General features: G+C 55.2%; 1 protein-coding gene across 3 annotated transcripts in view; it reads left to right on the top strand.

The window, feature by feature from the left end:
• Positions 1-20558, top strand: part of APC2 (APC regulator of WNT signaling pathway 2) — a 557471-nt gene that overhangs the window by 475312 nt on the left and 61601 nt on the right. For all 3 annotated transcript variants that reach the window (XM_069216408.1, XM_069216411.1, XM_069216410.1), the window contains one exon: positions 18629-18706. In XM_069216408.1, the coding sequence (XP_069072509.1) occupies positions 18629-18706 (78 nt within the window). The remainder of the gene's footprint in view (positions 1-18628; positions 18707-20558) is intronic.

The following is a 20558-nucleotide window of genomic DNA, read 5'->3' as shown; positions in this document are numbered from 1 at the left end:
CATGTTACCAGCAGGCTCACTCCTCTTCAGATGCTCTCCATCTACGCCCTGAGGCCCCAGCAGGAAGCCCTGCCTGCTCTCTGCACATTACCAGCAGACTCACTCCTCTCCATCTATACCCTGAGGCCCCAGCAGCAAGCCCTGCCTGCTCTCTCCATACGTTACCAGCAGAGTTACTCCTCTCCATCTATACCTTGAGGCCACAGCAGCAAGCCATGCCTGCTCTCCACACGTTACCAGCAGACTCACTCCTCTCCATCTACACCCTGAGGCCACAGCAGCAAGCCCTGCCAGCTCTCTCCACATGTTACCAGCAGGCTCACTCTTCTACATCTATACCCTGAGGCCCCAGCAGCAAGCCCTGCCTGCTCTCTGCACGTTACCAGCAGACTCACTCCTTTCCATCTATACCCTGAGGCTACAGGAGCAAGCCCTGCCTGCTCTCTCCACACGTTACCAACAGACTCACTCTTCAGAAGCTCTCCATCTATACCTTGAGGCCACAGCAGTAAGCCATGCCTGCTCTCTGCACATTCCCAGCAGACTCACTCCTCTCCATCTATACCCTGAGGCCCCAGCAGCAAGCCCTGCCTGCTCTCTCCACGTTACCAGCAGACTCACTCCTTTCCATCTATACCCTGAGGCCACAGGACCAAGCCCTGCCTGCTCTCTCCACACATTACCAGCAGACTCACTCCTCTCCTCTCCTCTTCAGAAGCAATCCATCTATACCCTGAGGCCCCAGCAGCAAGCCCTGCCTGCTCTCTCCACACGTTACGAGCAGACTCACTCCTCTTCAGAAGCTCTCCATCTATTCCCTGAGGCCACAGCAGCAAGCCCTGCCTGCTCTCTCCACACGTTACCAGCAGACTCACTCCTTTCCATCTATACCCTGAGGCCACAGCAGCAAGCCCTGCCTGCTCTCTCCACACGTTACCAGCAGACTCCCTCCTCTCCATCTATACCCTGAGGCCACAGCAGCAAGCCCTGCCTGCTCTCTGCACGTTACCAGCAGACTCATTCCTCTCCATCTATACCCTGAGGCCCCAGCAGCAAGCCCTGCGTGCTCTCTCCACAGGTTACCAGCAGACTCACTCCTCTTCAGAAGCTCTCCATCTATTCCCTGAGACCACAGCAGCAAGCCCTGCCTGCTCTCTCCACACGTTACCAGAAGACTCATTCCTTTCCATCTATACCCTGAGGCCACAGCAGCAAGCCCTGCCTGCTCTCTCCACACGTTACCAGCAGACTCACTCCTCTCCATCTATACCCTGAGGCCACAGCAGCAAGCCCTGCCTGCTCTCTCCACACGTTACCAGCAGACTCACTCCTCTCCATCTATACCCTGTGGCCACAGCAGCAAGCCCTGCATTCTCTCCACACGTTACCAGCAGACACACTCCTCTTCAGAAGCTCTCCATTTATACCCTGAGGCCACAGCAGCAAGCCCTGCCTGCTCTCTATACGTTACCAGCAGACTCACTCCTCTTCAGAAGCTCTCCATCTATACCCTGAGGCCACAGCAGCAAGCCCTGCCTGCTCTCCACACGTTACCAGCAGGCTCACTCCTCTCCATCTATACCATGAGGCCACAGCAGCAAGCCCTGCCTGCTCTCTGCACCTTACCAGCAGACTCACTCCTCTTCAGAAGCTCTCCATCTATACCCTGAAGCCCCAGCAGCAAGCCCTGCCTGCTCTCTGCACATTACCAGCAGACTCACTCCTCTCCATCTGTACCTTTAGGCCACAGCAACAAGCCCTGCCTGCTCTCTGCACGTTACCAGCAGACTCATTCCTCTTCATCTATACCCTGAGGCCCCAGCAGCAAGCCCTGCCTGCTCTCTCCACACGTTGCCAGCAGACTCACTCCTCTTCAGAAGTTCTCGATCTATATCCTGAGGCCACAGCAGCAAGCCCTGCCTGCTCTCTCCACACGTTACCCGCAGACTCACTCCTCTTCAGAAGCTCTCCATCTATACCCTGAGGCCACAGCAGAAAGTCCTGCCTGCTCTCTCCACACGTTACAAGCAGACTCACTCCTCTCCATCTATACCCTGAAGCCCCAGCAGCAAGTCTTGCCTGCTCTCTCCACACATTACCAGCAGACTCACTCCTATCCATCTAAACCCTGAGGCCCCAGCAGCAAGCCCTGCCTGCTCTCTCCACATGTTACCAGCAGGCTCACTCCTCTTCAGAAGCTCTCCATCTATACCCTGAGGCCACAGCAGCAAGCCCTGCCTGCTCTCTCCACACGTTACCAGCAGACTCACTCCTCTCCATCTATACCCTGAGGCCCCAGCAGCAAGCCCTGCCTGCTCTCTCCATACGTTACCAGCAGAGTTACTCCTCTCCATCTATACCCTGAGGCCCCAGCAGCAAGCCCTGCCTGCTCTCTCCATACGTTACCACCAGAGTTACTCCACTCCATCTATACCCTGAGGCCACAGCAGCAAGCCATGCCTGCTCTCCACACGTTACCAGCAGACTCACTCCTCTCCATCTACACCCTGAGGCCCCAGCAGCAAGCCCTGCCTGCTCTCTGCACGTTACCAACAGACTCACTCCTCTTCAGAAGCTCTCCATCTATACCCTGAAGCCCCAGCAGCAAGCCCTGCCTGCTCTCTGCACGTTACCAGCAGACTCACTCCTCTCCATCTCTACCTTTAGGCCACAGCAACAAGCCCTGCCTGCTCTCTGCACCTTACCAGCAGACTCACTCCTCTTCAGAAGCTCTCCATCTATACCCTGAAGCCCCAGCAGCAAGCCCAGCCTGCTCTCTGCACATTACCAGCAGACTCACTCCTCTCCATCTGTACCTTTAGGCCACAGCAACAAGCCCTGCCTGCTCTCTGCACGTTACCAGCAGACTCATTCCTCTTCATCTATACCCTGAGGCCCCAGCAGCAAGCCCTGCCTGCTCTCTCCACACGTTGCCAGCAGACTCACTCCTCTTCAGAAGTTCTCGATCTATACCCTGAGGCCACAGCAGCAAGCCCTGCCTGCTCTCTCCACACGTTACCAGCAGACTCACTCCTCTTCAGAAGCTCTCCATCTATACCCTGAGGCCACAGCAGAAAGTCCTGCCTGCTCTCTCCACACGTTACAAGCAGACTCACTCCTCTCCATCTATACCCTGAAGCCCCAGCAGCAAGTCTTGCCTGCTCTCTCCACACATTACCAGCAGACTCACTCCTATCCATCTATACCCTGAGGCCCCAGCAGCAAGCCCTGCCGGCTCTCTCCACATGTTACCAGCAGGCTCACTCCTCTTCAGAAGCTCTCCATCTATACCCTGAGGCCACAGCAGCAAGCCCTGCCTGCTCTCTCCACACGTTACCAGCAGACTCACTCCTCTCCATCTATACCCTGAGGCCCCAGCAGCAAGCCCTGCCTGCTCTCTCCATACGTTACCAGCAGAGTTACTCCTCTCCATCTATACCCTGAGGCCCCAGCAGCAAGCCCTGCCTGCTCTCTCCATACGTTACCACCAGAGTTACTCCTCTCCATCTATACCCTGAGGCCACAGCAGCAAGCCATGCCTGCTCTCCACACGTTACCAGCAGACTCACTCCTCTCCATCTACACCCTGAGGCCCCAGCAGCAAGCCCTGCCTGCTCTCTGCACGTTACCAACAGACTCACTCCTCTTCAGAAGCTCTCCATCTATACCCTGAAGCCCCAGCAGCAAGCCCTGCCTGCTCTCTGCACGTTACCAGCAGACTCACTCCTCTCCATCTCTACCTTTAGGCCACAGCAACAAGCCCTGCCTGCTCTCTGCACGTTACCAGCAGACTCATTCCTCTTCATCTATACCCTGAGGCCCCAGAAGCAAGCCCTGCCTGCTCTCTCCACACGTTGCCAGCAGACTCACTCCTCTTCAGAAGCTCTCGATCTATACCCTGAGGCCACAGCAGCAAGCCTTGCCTGCTCTCTCCACACGTTACCAGCAGACTCACTCCTCTTCAGAAGCTCTCCATCTATACCCTGAGGCCACAGCAGAAAGTCCTGCCTGCTCTCTCCACACGTTACCAGCAGACTCACTCCTCTCCATCTAAACCCTGAGGCCCCAGCAGCAAGCACTGCCTGCTCTCTCCACACGTTACCAGCAGATTCACTCCTCTTCAGAAGCTCGCCATCTATACCCTGAGGCCCCAGCAGGAAGCCCTGCCTGCTCTCTGTGCACGTTATCAACAGACTCACTCCTCTCCCTCTATACCCTGAGGCCACAGCAGCAAGTCCTGCCTGCTCTCTGCACGTTACCAGCAGACTCACTCCTCTTCAGAAGCTCTCCATCTATACACTGAGGCCACAGCAGCAAGCCCTGCCTGCTCTCTCCACACGTTTCCAGCAGACTCACTCCTCTCCATCTACACCCTGAGGCCCCAGCAGCAAGCCCTGCCTGCTCTCTGCACGTTACCAGCAGACTCACTCCTCTCCATCTCTACCTTTAGGCCACAGCAACAAGCCCTGCCTGCTCTCTGCACGTTACCAGCAGACTCATTCCTCTTCATCTATACCCTGAGGCCCCAGCAGCAAGCCCTGCCTGCTCTCTCCACACGTTGCCAGCAGACTCACTCCTCTTCAGAAGCTCTCGATCTATACCCTGAGGCCACAGCAGCAAGCCCTGCCTGCTCTCTCCACACGTTACCAGCAGACTCACTCCTCTTCAGAAGCTCTCCATCTATACCCTGAGGCCACAGCAGAAAGTCCTGCCTGCTCTCTCCACACGTTACAAGCAGACTCACTCCTCTCCATCTATACCCTGAAGCCCCAGCAGCAAGTCTTGCCTGCTCTCTCCACACGTTACCAGCAGACTCACTCCTATCCATCTATACCCTGAGGCCCCAGCAGCAAGCCCTGCCTGCTCTCTGCATATGTTACCAGCAGACTCACTCCTCTCCATCTATACTCTGAGGCCCCAGCAGCAAGACCTGCGTGCTCTCTGCACATTACCAGCAGACTCACTCCTCTTCAGAAGCTCTCCATCTATACCCTGAGGCCACAGCAGCAAGCCATGCCTGCTCTCCACACGTTACCAGCAGACTCACTCCTCTCCATCTACACCCTGAGGCCCCAGCAGCAAGCCCTGTCTGCTCTCTCCACATGTTACCAGCAGGCTCACTCCTCTTCAGATGCTCTCCATCTACGCCCTGAGGCCCCAGCAGGAAGCCCTGCCTGCTCTCTGCACATTACCAGTAGACTCACTACTCTCCATCTATACCCTGAGACCCCAGCAGCAAGGCCTGCCTGCTCTCTTCATACGTTACCAGCAGAGTTACTCCTCTCCATCTATACCCTGAGGCCACAGCAGCAAGCCATGCCTGCTCTCCACACGTTACCAGCAGACTCACTCCTCTCCATCTACACCCTGAGGCCACAGCAGCAAGCCCTGCCAGCTCTCTCCACATGTTACCAGCAGGCTCACTCCTCTACATCTATACCCTGAGGCCCCAGCAGCAAGCCCTGCCTGCTCTCTGCACGTTACCAGCAGACTCACTCCTTTCCATCTATACCCTGAGGCTACAGGAGCAAGCCCTGCCTGCTCTCTCCACACGTTACCAGCAGACTCACTCTTCAGAAGCTCTCCATCTATACCTTGAGGCCACAGCAGTAAGCCATGCCTGCTCTCTGCACACGTTACCAGCAGACTCACTCCTCTCCATCTATACCCTGAGGCCCCAGCAGCAAGCCCTGCCTTCTCTCTGCACCTTACCAGCAGACTCACTCCTCTCCATCTATACCCTGAGGCCCCAGCAGCAAGCCCTGCCTGCTCTCTGCACCTTACCAGCAGACTCACGCCTCTCCATCTATACCCTGAGGCCCCAACAACAAGCCCTGCCTGCTCTCTCCACACGTTACCAGCAGACTCACTCCTCTCCATCTATACCCTGAGGCCCCAACAGCAAACCCTGCCTGCTCTCTGCACACGTTACCAGCAGGCTCACTCCTCTTCAAAAGCTCTCCATATATACCCTGAGGCCACAGCAGCAAGCCCTGCCTGCTCTCTCCACACTTTACCAGCAGATTCACTCCTCTTCAGAAGCTTTCCATCCATACCCTGAGGCCCCAGCAGGAAGCCCTGCCTCCTCTCTGCGCACGTTATCAACAGACTCACTCCTCTCCCTCTATACCCTGAGGCCACAGCAGCAAGTCCTGCCTGCTCTCTGCACGTTACCAGCAGACTCACTCCTCTCCATCTAAACCATGAGGCCCCAGCAGCAAGCCCTGCCTGCTCTCTCCACACGTTACCAGCAGATTCACTCCTCTTCAGAAGCTCTCCATCTATACCCCGAGGCCCCAACAGGAAGCCCTGCCTGCTCTCTGCACACGTTATCAACAGACTCACTCCTCTCCGTCTATACCCTGAGGCCACAGCAGCAAGTCCTGCCTGCTCTCTGCACGTTACCAGCAGACTCACTCCTCTCCATCTATGCCCTGAGGCCACAGCAGCAAGCCCTGCCTGCTCTCTCCACACGTTACCAGCAGACTCACTCCTCTTCAGAAGCTCTCCATCTATACACTGAGGCCACAGCAGCAAGCCCTGCCTGCTCTCTCCACACGTTACCAGCAGACTCACTCCTCTCCATCTACACCCTGAGGCCCCAGCAGCAAGCCCTGCCTGCTCTCTGCACATTACCAGCAGACTCACTCCTCTCCATCTCTACCTTTAGGCCACAGCAACAAGCCCTGCCTGCTCTCTGCACGTTACCAGCAGACTCATTCCTCTTCATCTATACCCTGAGGCCCCAGCAGCAAGCCCTGCCTGCTCTCTCCACACGTTACCAGCAGATTCACTCCTCTTCAGAAGCTCGCCATCTATACCCTGAGGCCCCAGCAGGAAGCCCTGCCTGCTCTCTGCGCACGTTATCAACAGACTCACTCCTCTCCCTCTATACCCTGAGGCCACAGCAGCAAGTCCTGCCTGCTCTCTGCACGTTACCAGCAGACTCACTCCTCTCCATCTATGCCCTGAGGCCACAGCAGCACGCCCTGCCTGCTCTCTCCACACGTTACCAGCAGACTCACTCCTCTTCAGAAGCTCTCCATCTATACACTGAGGCCACAGCAGCAAGCCCTGCCTGCTCTCTCCACACGTTTCCAGCAGACTCACTCCTCTCCATCTACACCCTGAGGCCCCAGCAGCAAGCCCTGCCTGCTCTCTGCACGTTACCAGCAGACTCACTCCTCTCCATCTCTACCTTTAGGCCACAGCAACAAGCCCTGCCTGCTCTCTGCACGTTACCAGCAGACTCATTCCTCTTCATCTATACCCTGAGGCCCCAGCAGCAAGCCCTGCCTGCTCTCTCCACACGTTGCCAGCAGACTCACTCCTCTTCAGAAGCTCTCGATCTATACCCTGAGGCCACAGCAGCAAGCCCTGCCTGCTCTCTCCACACGTTACCAGCAGACTCACTCCTCTTCAGAAGCTCTCCATCTATACCCTGAGGCCACAGCAGAAAGTCCTGCCTGCTCTCTCCACACGTTACAAGCAGACTCACTCCTCTCCATCTATACCCTGAAGCCCCAGCAGCAAGTCTTGCCTGCTCTCTCCACACGTTACCAGCAGACTCACTCCTATCCATCTATACCCTGAGGCCCCAGCAGCAAGCCCTGCCTGCTCTCTGCATATGTTACCAGCAGACTCACTCCTCTCCATCTATACTCTGAGGCCCCAGCAGCAAGACCTGCGTGCTCTCTGCACATTACCAGCAGACTCACTCCTCTTCAGAAGCTCTCCATCTATACCCTGAGGCCACAGCAGCAAGCCATGCCTGCTCTCCACACGTTACCAGCAGACTCACTCCTCTCCATCTACACCCTGAGGCCCCAGCAGCAAGCCCTGTCTGCTCTCTCCACATGTTACCAGCAGGCTCACTCCTCTTCAGATGCTCTCCATCTACGCCCTGAGGCCCCAGCAGGAAGCCCTGCCTGCTCTCTGCACATTACCAGTAGACTCACTCCTCTCCATCTACACCCTGAGGCCACAGCAGCAAGCCCTGCCAGCTCTCTCCACATGTTACCAGCAGGCTCACTCCTCTACATCTATACCCTGAGGCCCCAGCAGCAAGCCCTGCCTGCTCTCTGCACGTTACCAGCAGACTCACTCCTTTCCATCTATACCCTGAGGCTACAGGAGCAAGCCCTGCCTGCTCTCTCCACACGTTACCAGCAGACTCACTCTTCAGAAGCTCTCCATCTATACCTTGAGGCCACAGCAGTAAGCCATGCCTGCTCTCTGCACATTCCCAGCAGACTCACTCCTCTCCATCTATACCCTGAGGCCCCAGCAGCAAGCCCTGCCTTCTCTCTGCACCTTACCAGCAGACTCACTCCTCTCCATCTATACCCTGAGGCCCCAGCAGCAAGCCCTGCCTGCTCTCTGCACCTTACCAGCAGACTCACGCCTCTCCATCTATACCCTGAGGCCCCAACAACAAGCCCTGCCTGCTCTCTCCACACGTTACCAGCAGACTCACTCCTCTCCATCTATACCCTGAGGCCCCAACAGCAAACCCTGCCTGCTCTCTGCACACGTTACCAGCAGGCTCACTCCTCTTCAAAAGCTCTCCATATATACCCTGAGGCCACAGCAGCAAGCCCTGCCTGCTCTCTCCACACTTTACCAGCAGATTCACTCCTCTTCAGAAGCTTTCCATCTATACCCTGAGGCCCCAGCAGGAAGCCCTGCCTCCTCTCTGCGCACGTTATCAACAGACTCACTCCTCTCCCTCTATACCCTGAGGCCACAGCAGCAAGTCCTGCCTGCTCTCTGCACGTTACCAGCAGACTCACTCCTCTCCATCTAAACCATGAGGCCCCAGCAGCAAGCCCTGCCTGCTCTCTCCACACGTTACCAGCAGATTCACTCCTCTTCAGAAGCTCTCCATCTATACCCTGAGGCCCCAGCAGGAAGCCCTGCCTGCTCTCTGCACACGTTATCAACAGACTCACTCCTCTCCGTCTATACCCTGAGGCCACAGCAGCAAGTCCTGCCTGCTCTCTGCACGTTACCAGCAGACTCACTCCTCTCCATCTATGCCCTGAGGCCACAGCAGCAAGCCCTGCCTGCTCTCTCCACACGTTACCAGCAGACTCACTCCTCTTCAGAAGCTCTCCATCTATACACTGAGGCCACAGCAGCAAGCCCTGCCTGCTCTCTCCACACGTTACCAGCAGACTCACTCCTCTCCATCTATACCCTGAAGCCACAGGAGCAAGACCTGCCTGCTCGCTCCACACGTTACCAGCAGACTCACTCCTCTTCAGAAGCTCTCCATCTATACCCTAAGGCCACAGCAGCAAGCCCTGCCTGCTCTCTGCACGTTACCAGCAGGCTCACTCCTCTTCAGAAGCTCTCCATTAATACCCTGAGGCCACAGCAGCAAACCCTGCCTGCTCCCTGCACGTTACCAGCAGAGTCACTACTCTTCATCTATACCCTGAGGCCACAGCAGCAAGGCCTGGCTGCTCTCTCCACATGTTACCAGGAGACTCACTCCTCTCCATCTATACCCTGAAGCCCCAGCAGCAAGCCCTGCCTGCTCTCTCCACACGTTACCAGCAGACTCACTCCTCTTCAGAAGCTCTCCATCTATACCCTGAGGCCCCAGCAGCAAGCCCTGCCTGCTCTCTTCACACGTTACCAGCAGACTCACTCCTCTTCAGAAGCTCTCCATCTATACCCTGAGGCCCCAGCAGCAAGCCCTGCCTGCTCTCTCCACACGTTACCAGCAGACTCACTCCTCTTCAGAAGCTCTCCATCTATTCCCTGAGGCCACAGCAGCAAGCCCTGCCTGCTCTTTCCACACGTTACCAGCAGACTCACTCCTTTCCATCTATACCCTGAGGCCACAGCAGCAAGCCCTGCCTGCTCTCCACACGTTACCAGCAGACTCACTCCTCTCCATCTATACCCTGAGGCCACAGCAGCAAGTCCTGCCTGCTCTCTGCACGTTACCAGCAGACTCATTCCTCTCCATCTATACCCTGAGGCCCCAGCAGCAAGCCCTGCGTGCTCTCTCCACACGTTACCAGCAGACTCACTCCCCTCCATCTATACCCTGAGGCCACAGCAGCAAGCCCTGCCTGCTCTCTCCACACGTTACCAGCAGACTCACTCCTCTCCATCTATACCCTGAGGCCACAGCAGCAAGCCCTGCCTGCTCTCCACATGTTACCAGCAGACTCACTCCTCTTCAGAAGCTCTCCATTTATACCCTGAAGCCACAGCAGCAAGCCCTGCCTGCTCTCCACACTTTACCAGCAGACTCACTGCTCTCCATCTATACACTGAGGCCACAGCAGCAAGCCCTGCCTGCTCTCTCTACACGTTACCAGCAGACTCACTCCTCTTCAGAAACTCTCCATCTATTCCCTTAGGCCACAGCAGCAAGCCCTGCCTGCTCTCTCCACACTTTACCAGCAGACTCACTTCTTTCCATCTATACCCTGAGGCCACAGCAGCAAGCCCTGCCTGCTCTCTCCACACGTTACCAGCAGACTCACTCCTCTCCATCTATACCCTGAGGCCACAGCAGCCAGCCGTGCCTGCTCTCTACACGTTACCCGCAGACTCACTCCTCTCTATCTATACCCTGAGGCCACAGCAGCAAGCCCTGCGTGCTCTCTCCACACGTTACCAGCAGGCTCATTCCTCTCCGTCTATACCCTGAGGCCCCAGCAGCAAGCCCTGCCTGCTCTCTCCACACGTTACCAGCAGACTTACTCCTCTCCATTATACCCTGAGGCCACAGCAGCAAGCCCTGCCTGCTGTCTCCAAATGTTACCAGCAGACTCACTCCTCTCCATCTATACCCTGAGGCCCCAACAGCAAGCCCTGCCTGCTCTCTGCACACGTTACCAGCAGGCTCACTCCTCTTCAAAAGCTCTGCATATATACCCTGAGGCCACAGCAGCAAGCACTGTCTGCTCTCTCCACACGTTACCAGCAGACTCACTCCTCTTCAGAAGCTCTCCATCTATACCCTGAGGCCACAGCAGGAAGCCCTGCCTGCTCTCTCCACGCATTACCAGCAGACTCATTCCTCTCTATCTATACCCTGAGGCCACAGCAGCAAGCCCTGCCTGCTCTCTGCACGTTACCAGCAGACTCACTCCTCTCCATCTATACCTTGAGGCCACAGCAGCAAGCCCTGCCTGCTCTCAGACCTCACCAGCAGTGCTCTCCGCCTCTGCATCCCAAACCCTCCTGGGCGGCACCTTTTATTCTACGTCATTCCCAAGACCTCCAATAGAAAGACATCTCCATGTCAGACAACCTTGAGAAGGAAAGGGTGAGGGAGCCGCTCTCTGGTTCCTCATCCGCAGCCCTGCATGTCAGTAGAGGTGACCCCAGTCACAGGGGGGCCGCTTTGGTGGGCCACACAGTCTCTGTGGTTGGATCACGTCCTCACGGGTTGTCTTTCTTCAGGGCTCTGTAAGACACCCATGACTGCTGGAAACCTTCAGAAAAGCACAGACTGATCTCCCTTTGCTCTGAAGGCTGATGAGGGAAGCGGGGAGCACAGGTTGGGGCAGAGACACACGTCTTACTTTCTGTTGCTTGTTCATATGTTGTGAGTAAACAACAGATCCTCTGGACTCCAGCCATGTCTGGAGAATCAGGATGTAAGCAATCTTACTCTTAAGTGTCTTATTATCTGCCTGTGACTGTGCGAGCCTCTAAACCTAGACTGAGTTTGTAGAAGTCAATGATTGATACAAGTCATCTTCATACTGGCATAGTGTATTCTTTATTGGAGTTGGAGTTCACTCATAGAATAAGGTCCATCCCTTGAGGGTAGTTGCTAGACTGTGAGTTCGGAAGCCCCAAGAGTAGTATCACCCACGGCGCTCGGAGAGGAAAGACTGACTTCACATCTCACTCCGCTGCGAGGCGTATATGATCACAGCTTTAGTAACTGATAAACGCTTTTAACCGAGAGCCATTCCAGCTTATTGCTAAGCCTAGTGTTCAAGGCCAATGAAGTACACAACAGGAGGCGACCTAATTCAGGGCATATTTATACTTTTTGGTGCAAAACTGAACTAACACAGTTTTGCATCAAAAAGTTTAGCACCGGCTTGAACCATTCTTGAGCGCCAGCCGGACACCATATTTATGGAATGGTGCAAGCCAGTGCAAAGGGTGGGCTAGAGTAAAAAAATGACGTTAGTCGGGTGGGGGTGGCGGTATGGAAGAAGGGGGTTTGCACCAAAAAATGATGCTAGACAGCTTAGAGTAAAAAAAAAATGACTCTAACCAGCCTAGCATCATTTGCTCACGCAAAACCATCCATACCACATGACAGGAGTCATGCCCACCACCCCAGTGGCCAGCACAGGGGACAAGGGTCCCCTGGGCATGGCCATTGCACCCAGTGCCATGTAGGGGGGACCACTTCAGGGCCCTGAATGGCACTTTAAAATAAATATATATATACTTACCTGTACTTACCTGGGATGGGGTCCCACATCCTCCGCTGTCCCTCTGGTGTGGGTGGGGGTGTCCCTGGGGCTTGAGGAGAGCATCTGTGGGCTCTTTTCATAGAGTTCCACCATGGAAATAGGCCCACAGCTCCCCTAAAACCTGCCCTGACCCAGGCGTTAAATAATGGTGCAAAGCAAGCTTTGCGCCTTTATTTGACCCCTCCTCCTCCCCTTGCGTGATTTTAGCACGGGGGATAAATATGGTGCTAAGGCCATAGAGTCATTTTTTGCACGGGAAAGCCTACCTTGCATTTCATTGATGCAAGGTAGGTTTCCACGCCCCAAAAATTACTTTGGGGGTCATTACGGCCTTGGTGGGCTTCTTCAGCTGCCCGCCAAGTTATGACCGCCTGGCAGCTGCCAATGCAACCGCACTCACGCCACGGCCATTATGAGATCGCCGCTGGGCCGGCGGGCGGAAACCTGGTTTCCGCCCGCCGGCCCAGCAAGGATCTCGGCTGCAACACAGGAGCCGGCTCCAAATGGAGCCGGTGGTGTTGGGGCCGTGCAACGGGTGTGGAGGGGGACTCGTAATCCCCTGGGCAGCGCTGCAAGCAATGCTGGCCTGGAGGATTACTCCCGCCTGGACTAAAGTGGCGGGAAACTGCCGGTCCTGGCGGTGTGACTGCGCAGCTTCCGCTGCGGTAGTAATACCAAGGATTTCACCACCAGCCTGCTGGTCCGCCAGGGTTGTAATGAGCCCCTTTAACGCCATAACTGTGGTGCTCGGCGGGTCTGGCGCCAAAGTATAAATATGGAGTTAGTTTTGCACCGAATTTGTGTTAAAACAAGTATAAATATGTCCCTTAGTATTTGCGTCAGTCATGGTTGGTCCAAACACTCTTCCCCCATTTTTTCTCAGAAAGCATTTTAGGGTTTTTGTGCCCCCATTTTTCTGTTTTCAGACTTCATGATTTGACTGTTCCAGTTTAGTGTGTTGTTCATTTCTAGCTGAGGAGCGGATATTGCAACATTTGTTTAACTGATGTGGTGCCTGGGACTCAACTGAATGTTGGATTGGAGAATCCAAAAGACGTTTCTTTTGTGAAATGTGTCTTGATTCCATTTATGGTGTTTTATTGACGTAAACATAATCGTGGCCACTGGACGCTGACTTTAGTTAATGGTAGAATAACCAGGTCATCCGAGAATGTTAGACTTGCTGAGCTTGTCAAACGTCCACCAATATCCATCGAGATGGTCTGCGACTGGTGAATCCGCCATGTGAAGCCAAGACTGGCAATGGGAAGGACTCCCTCGCTTTTAACCCATCTGCAGCTGATGTTTGAGGTGTTATGCCAGATGCCTCCGATAGTCTGACTTGTACCCAGGTCTCCTTGTGTAATTCAGTTAAAAATGTAGAAAGTTGTTATCAATGCCCTATGAGTAGAATTTGGTTGATTCATGAACTTTGTCACAAGCTTTTGAGTCTATCCAACAGGCAAAACGTTTATGTCCTTCCCCTGTACACCTTTCTTAACCAGGAAAGATAGCAACAGTGCTGCCTGTGCCAGTGTTGAATCTGGTTGTAAAAGATGTAATGATATTTTTTAACCAAAGTCCACTGTAAAAAGTTTGCAAACATTCTGCACGAGTAATTGCAGCGGAATCCAGTGGTGTTATTAAATGGACTCTGTGCCCCATGTGTAAACTGCTTGTAAAGTGGACCCTTCCCAGGACACAGGAATGTGACCAGTTGCACAGGTGTTGCTATACAAGGGCCTCAGTATATTCCAGATGGTTGGGTTCAGCTTAAGTAAGGCTTTTGGGAGCTTCATCCCTGGTTACTGTTCAGCGGTTCCCTAACTCCCTCTTCCCATCTCATGTCGTCGAGGATGGAGGATGACTTTGGCCATATAATTTGTTATTGAATGTTCTCCACCTAGTATGTGTAATATCGGAATCACGTGTTTGTCTGTCAGGCTGTTCCGAGGGCTCCTGATAACAATAATTTGAGCGACTTCTGATGTAATTGATTCATGTCACTCTGCCTGGACCTCCTTGTGCGACGCACAGGGCAGCAGATGTGGTCCTCGCCCAACAATTCCAGGTGTTTGTGCGGATAGAGGAGGTTTTAGGGCCAGCCTCGTTTGTTTTTTTGTGATTCTTTTTTTTCTGTGAAAAGTAAAGCTTTTTATGTGTTATATGGATGACAGGATTTTCTGTGGTTTTCAATTTGAATGGAAGTAGTTGACATGGAGTTAACATGGAAAAAATCTCCCAGCGCTTTAAATTTATGAATTTTCATGTGTTTCGAATTGAGGCTGATGTCTTGCGGGTGAGGATGACTTTAATGCTGTGATGAGGGCCACTCTGGACTGTCTCAGAGGGTGTGGATTTTGAAAAAGAGACCTGCTTCGGGAAAGCCGGGGTGCTGCTGTGTCTCAGGGCAGAGCCCCTCTGTCTGAGGGCAGCGCCCCTCTGGCTGCTGTTTCTCAGGGCAGCGCCCCTCTGGTTGCTGTGTCTCAGGGCAGCGCCCCTCTGGTTGCTGTGTCTCAGGGCAGTGCCCCTCTGGTCCCAGCAGAACATTGGACCGGCTTCCTGTGGGAAAGCCGGGGTGCTGCTGTGTCTCAGGGCAGCGCCCCTCTGGCTGCTGTTTGTCAGGGCAGCGCCCCTCTGGTTGCTGTGTCTCAGGGCAGCGCCCCTCTGGTTGCTGTGTCTCAGGGCAGCGCCCCTCTGGTTGCTGTGTCTCAGGGAAGCGCCTCTCTGTCTGAGGGCAGAGCCCCTCTGGTTGCTGTGTCTCAGGGCAGCGCCTCTCTGTCTGAGGGCAGAGCCCCTCTGGTTGCTGTGTCTCAGGGCAGCGCCCCTCTGGTTGCTGTGTCTCAGGGCAGCGCACCTCTGTCTGAGGGCAGAGCCCCTCTGGTTGCTGTGTCACAGGGCAGCGCCCCTCTAGTTGCTGTGTCTCAGGGCAGCGCCCCTCTGTCTGAGGGCAGCGCCCCTCTGGCTGCTGTGTCTCAGGGCAGCGCCCCTCTGTCTCAGGGCAGCGCCCCTCTGGTTGCTGTGTCTCAGGGCAGCGTCCCTCTGTCTCAGGGCAGCGCCCCTCTGGTTGCTGTGTCTCAGGGCAGCGCCCCTCTGGTTGCTGTGTCTCAGGGCAGCGTCCCTCTGTCTCAGGGCAGCGCCCCTCTGGTTGCTGTGTCTCAGGGCAGCGCCCCTCTGTCTAAGGGCAGAGCCCCTCTGGTTGCTGTGTCTCAGGGCAGCGCCCCTCTAGTCCCTAGCAGAACACTGGACCGGCTTCCTGCCTGGCTTCAAGACCAGCAGGCACTCGAGGCTGAAGGCTCACTCCTTCCAGGTAGAGGTACCTCAGTAACAGAGCACTGAACGATCCCTTCGGATCTCATCACTTCTGGCACTTAACTGGGATATACAAATGTTTAGTTGGTGTTTGCACCACTTTCCATCAACACATACGTCCAATCTTTAGTTTCCTTAATCAGTGTGGCTCCTTAAGAAGAGCAGTAGCAAGGCAAGGATGAACCCTCCAGTCATTCCTCCATAATCAGTCTTACCGCAGACATAAGGGGAAGCTGCCATGACTAGGACGCCAGAGGTATGTTTTGTTACCGCATGCAGGTACATTCCCAATTATTTCCAACAAGTGGTAATTCAGTGAAAGACACAGAATTAACAATTCCTGCAGCATGTGGCCCGGTCTGAATATGTAAAGGGGGGAGTGAAATCAGCATTTTAAACAGAGAATGGCAGGGGCGATGGGCGCAGGAATGACACAAGACGCCAAATGTGAGGTTTCAAGAAACACCCCCAGGGGCTGCAGAAGAAGCTTTGAAAAGAGCTCTCTGGGTGTAAGCAAGTTAACCTGCACTGATAGGGGTAATAGAGACGTGCTCACAGGAGTAACAGAGGTGACTGGTTCAGAGGAGTAACACAGGTCAGCTGGTTCAGAGAGGTAACAGAGGTGACTGGCTCAGATGAGTAACAGAGGTGACTGGCTCAGAGGAGTAACGGAGGTGACTGGCTCAGAGGAGTAACGGAGGTGACTGGCTCAGAGGAGTAACGGAGGTGACTGGCTCAGAGGAGTAACAGAGGTGACTGGCTCAGAGGAGTAACGGAGGTGACTGGCTCAGAGGAGTAATAGAGATGACTGGTTCAGAGGAGTAACACAGGTCAGCTGGTTCAGAGAGGTAACAGAGGTGACTGGCTCAGAGGAGTAACAGAGGTGACTGGCTCAGAGGAGTAACAGAGGTGACTGGCTCAGAGGAGTAACGGAGGTGACTGGCTCAGAGGAGTAATAGAGATGACTGGCTCAGAGGAGTAACGGAGGTGACTGGCTCAGAGGAGTAACAGAGGTGACTGGTTCACAGGAGTAACACAGGTCAGCTGGTTCAGAGAGGTAACAGAGGTGACTGGCTCAGAGGAGTAACAGAGGTGACTGGCTCAGAGGAGTAACGGAGGTGACTGGCTCAGAGGAGTAACGGAGGTGACTGGCTCAGAGGAGTAACGGAGGTGACTGGCTCAGAGGAGTAACAGAGGTGACTGGCTCAGAGGAGTAACAGAGGTGACTGGCTCAGAGGAGTAACAGAGGTGACTGGTTCACAGGAGTAACAGAGGTGACTGGTTCAGAGGAGTAACACAGGTGACTGGCTCAGAGGAGTAACGGAGGTGACTGGCTCAGAGGAGTAACAGAGGTGACTGGCTCAGAGGAGTAACGGAGGTGACTGGCTCAGAGGAGTAACAGAGGTGACTGGCTCAGAGGAGTAACGGAGGTGACTGGCTCAGAGGAGTAATAGAGATGACTGGTTCAGAGGAGTAACACAGGTCAGCTGGTTCAGAGAGGTAACAGAGGTGACTGGCTCAGAGGAGTAACAGAGGTGACTGGCTCAGAGGAGTAACAGAGGTGACTGGCTCAGAGGAGTAACGGAGGTGACTGGCTCAGAGGAGTAATAGAGATGACTGGCTCAGAGGAGTAACGGAGGTGACTGGCTCAGAGGAGTAACAGAGGTGACTGGCTCAGAGGAGTAACGGAGGTGACTGGCTCAGGGGAGTAACGGAGGTGACTGGCTCAGGGGAGTAACAGAGGTGACTGGGTCAGAGGAGTAACAGAGGTGACTGGCTCAGAGGAGTAACGGAGGTGACTGGCTCAGAGGAGTAATAGAGATGACTGGTTCAGAGGAGTAACACAGGTCAGCTGGTTCAGAGAGGTAACAGAGGTGACTGGCTCAGAGGAGTAACAGAGGTGACTGGCTCAGAGGAGTAACAAAGGTGACTGGCTCAGAGGAGTAACGGAGGTGACTGGCTCCTAGGAGTAATAGAGATGACTGGCTCAGAGGAGTAACGGAGGTGACTGGCTCAGAGGAGTAACAGAGGTGACTGGCTCAGAGGAGTAACGGAGGTGACTGGCTCAGGGGAGTAACGGAGGTGACTGGCTCAGGGGAGTAACAGAGGTGACTGGGTCAGAGGAGTAACAGAGGTGACTGGCTCAGAGGAGTAACAGAGGTGACTGGCTCAGAGGAGTAACGGAGGTGACTGGCTCAGGGGAGTAACGGAGGTGACTGGCTCAGGGGAGTAACAGAGGTGACTGGCTCGGAGGAGTAATAGAGATGACTGGCTCAGAGGAGTAACAGAGGTGACTGGCTCAGGGGAGTAACAGAGGTGACTGGCTCAGAGGAGTAATAGAGATGACTGGCTCAGAGGAGTAACAGAGGTGAATGGCTCAGGGGAGTAACAGAGGTGACTGGCTCAGGGGAGTAACAGAGGTGACTGGCTCAGAGGAGTAATAGAGATGACTGGCTCAGAGGAGTAACAGAGGTGACTGGCTCAGGGGAGTAACAGAGGTGACTGGCTCAGAGGAGTAACACAGGTCAGCTGGTTCAGAGACGTAACAGAGGTGACCTCAGAGGAGTAACTGAGATACTGGCTCAGAGGAGTAACAGAAGTGACATTTTCAGAGAAGTTACACAGCTTAACTGGCTCAGAGAAGGGAAGGGTTGAGGGAAAATGTAACCCAGATGCAAACTCAGCAGTCCTGCGAGGTCTTCCTTCTTGAGGTGAGACAAGAATGTTTTAGAGTTTACTAATATTTTTACTATGATGTATATTACTTGATGTATGCTAGTTCCCCACAGACTTCGAGGGGGGCCACCCACAAGATCCCGCACTTCTCATATTCTCATTTTCTTCACCAGGCGACGCTGTCTTCTAGGAGAGGGTCCATGCAGGCCATCGTGGCGCACCTGGCCTCGGAGAGCGAGGAGCTGCACCAGGTGAGTGATGTAGGATGCAGGGGCTGCACCAGGTGAGTGAGGCAGAGTGAGGGCAGATGTACCCCAGTGAGTAAGGCAGGGTGAGGGCAGATGCACCAGGTGAGGCAGGGTGCGGGCAGATGGACCAGGTGAGTAAGGCAGGGTGAGGGCAGATGTATCAGGAGAGTGAAGCAGGGTGAGGGCAGATGCACCAGGTGAGTGAGGCAGGATGAGGGCAGATGCACCAGGTGAGTGAGGCAGGGTGAGGGCAGATGCACCAGGTGAGCGAGGCAGGGTGAGGGCAGAGGCACCAGGTGAGTGAGCCAGGGTGAGGGCAGATGCACCAGGTGAGTGAGTCAGGGTGAGGGCAGATGCACCAGGTGAGTGAGGCAGGATGAGGGCAGATGCACCAGGTGAGTGAGGCAGGGTGAGGGCAGATGTATCAGGAGAGTGAAGCAGGGTGAGGGCAGATGCACCAGGTGAGTGAGGCAGGATGAGGGCAGATGCACCAGGTGAGTGAGGCAGGATGAGGGCAGATGTACCAGGTGAGTGAGGCAGGGTGAGGGCAGAGGCACCAGGTGAGTGAGGCAGGGTGAGGGCAGATGCACCAGGTGAGTGAGGCAGGGTAAAGGCAGATGCACCAGGTGAGCGAGGCGGGGTGAGGGCAGATGCACCAGGTGAATGAGGCAGGGGAGGGCAGATGTACCAGGTGAGTGAGGCAGGGTGAGGGCAGATGCACCAGGTGAGTGAGGCAGGGGAGGGCAGATGTACCAGGTGAGTAACGCAGGGTAAGGGCAGATGCACCAGGTGAGTGGAGCAGGTGTAGGTGATTGCCCCCAGTGAGGGAGGGGGCACAGATTTGTACCAGGTGAGTGAGGCAGGGTGAGGGCAGATGCACCAGGTGAGTGAGGCAGGATGAGGGCAGATGTACCAGGTGAGTGAGGCAGGATGAGGGCAGATGCACCAGGTGAGTGAGGCAGGGTAAGGGAAGATGCACCAGGTGAGTGAGGCAGGGTAAGGGCAGATGTACCAGGTGAGCGAGGCAGGGTGAGGGCAGATGTACCAGGTGAGTGAGGCAGGGTGAGGGCAGGGGCACCAGGTGAGTGAGGCAGGGTGAGGGTAGATGCACCAGGTGAGTGAGGCAGGGTGAGGGCAGATGTACCAGGTGAGTGAGGCAGGGTGAGGGCAGAGGCACCAGGTGAGCGAGGCAGGGTAAGGGCAGATGTACCAGGTGAGTGAGGCAGGGTGAGGGCAGATGTACCAGGTGAGTGAGGCAGGGTGAGGGCAGAGGCACCAGGTGAGTAACGCAGGGTAAGGGCAGATGCACCAGGTGAGTGGAGCAGGTGTAGGGGATTGCCCCCAGTGAGGGAGGGGGCACAGATTTGTACCAGGTGAGTGAGGCAGGGTGAGGGCAGATGCACCAGGTGAGTGAGGCAGGGTGAGGGCAGATGCACCAGGTGAGTGAGGCAGGATGAGGGCAGATGCACCAGGTGAGTGAGGCAGGGTAAGGGAAGATGCACCAGGTGAGTGAGGCAGGGTAAGGGCAGATGTACCAGATGAGCGAGGCAGGGTGAGGGCAGATGTACCAGGTGAGTGAGGCAGGATGAGGGCAGAGGCACCAGGTGAGTGAGGCAGGATGAGGGCAGATGTACCAGGTGAGTGAGGCAGGATGAGGGCAGATGCACCAGGTGAGCGAGGCAGGGTAAGGGCAGATGTACCAGGTGAGTGAGGCAGGGTAAGGGCAGATGTACCAGGTGAGTGAGGCAGGATGAGGGCAGATGTACCAGGTGAGTGAGGCAGGGTGAGGGCAGATGCACCAGGAGAGTGAGTCAGGGTGAGGGCAGATGCACCAGGTGAGTGAGTCAGGGTGAGG

This window comes from Pleurodeles waltl, chromosome 12 (assembly GCF_031143425.1).
Source record: "Pleurodeles waltl isolate 20211129_DDA chromosome 12, aPleWal1.hap1.20221129, whole genome shotgun sequence".
Classification (NCBI taxonomy): Eukaryota; Metazoa; Chordata; class Amphibia; order Caudata; family Salamandridae; genus Pleurodeles; species Pleurodeles waltl.
This window is presented reverse-complemented; position numbering and strand designations above follow the sequence as displayed.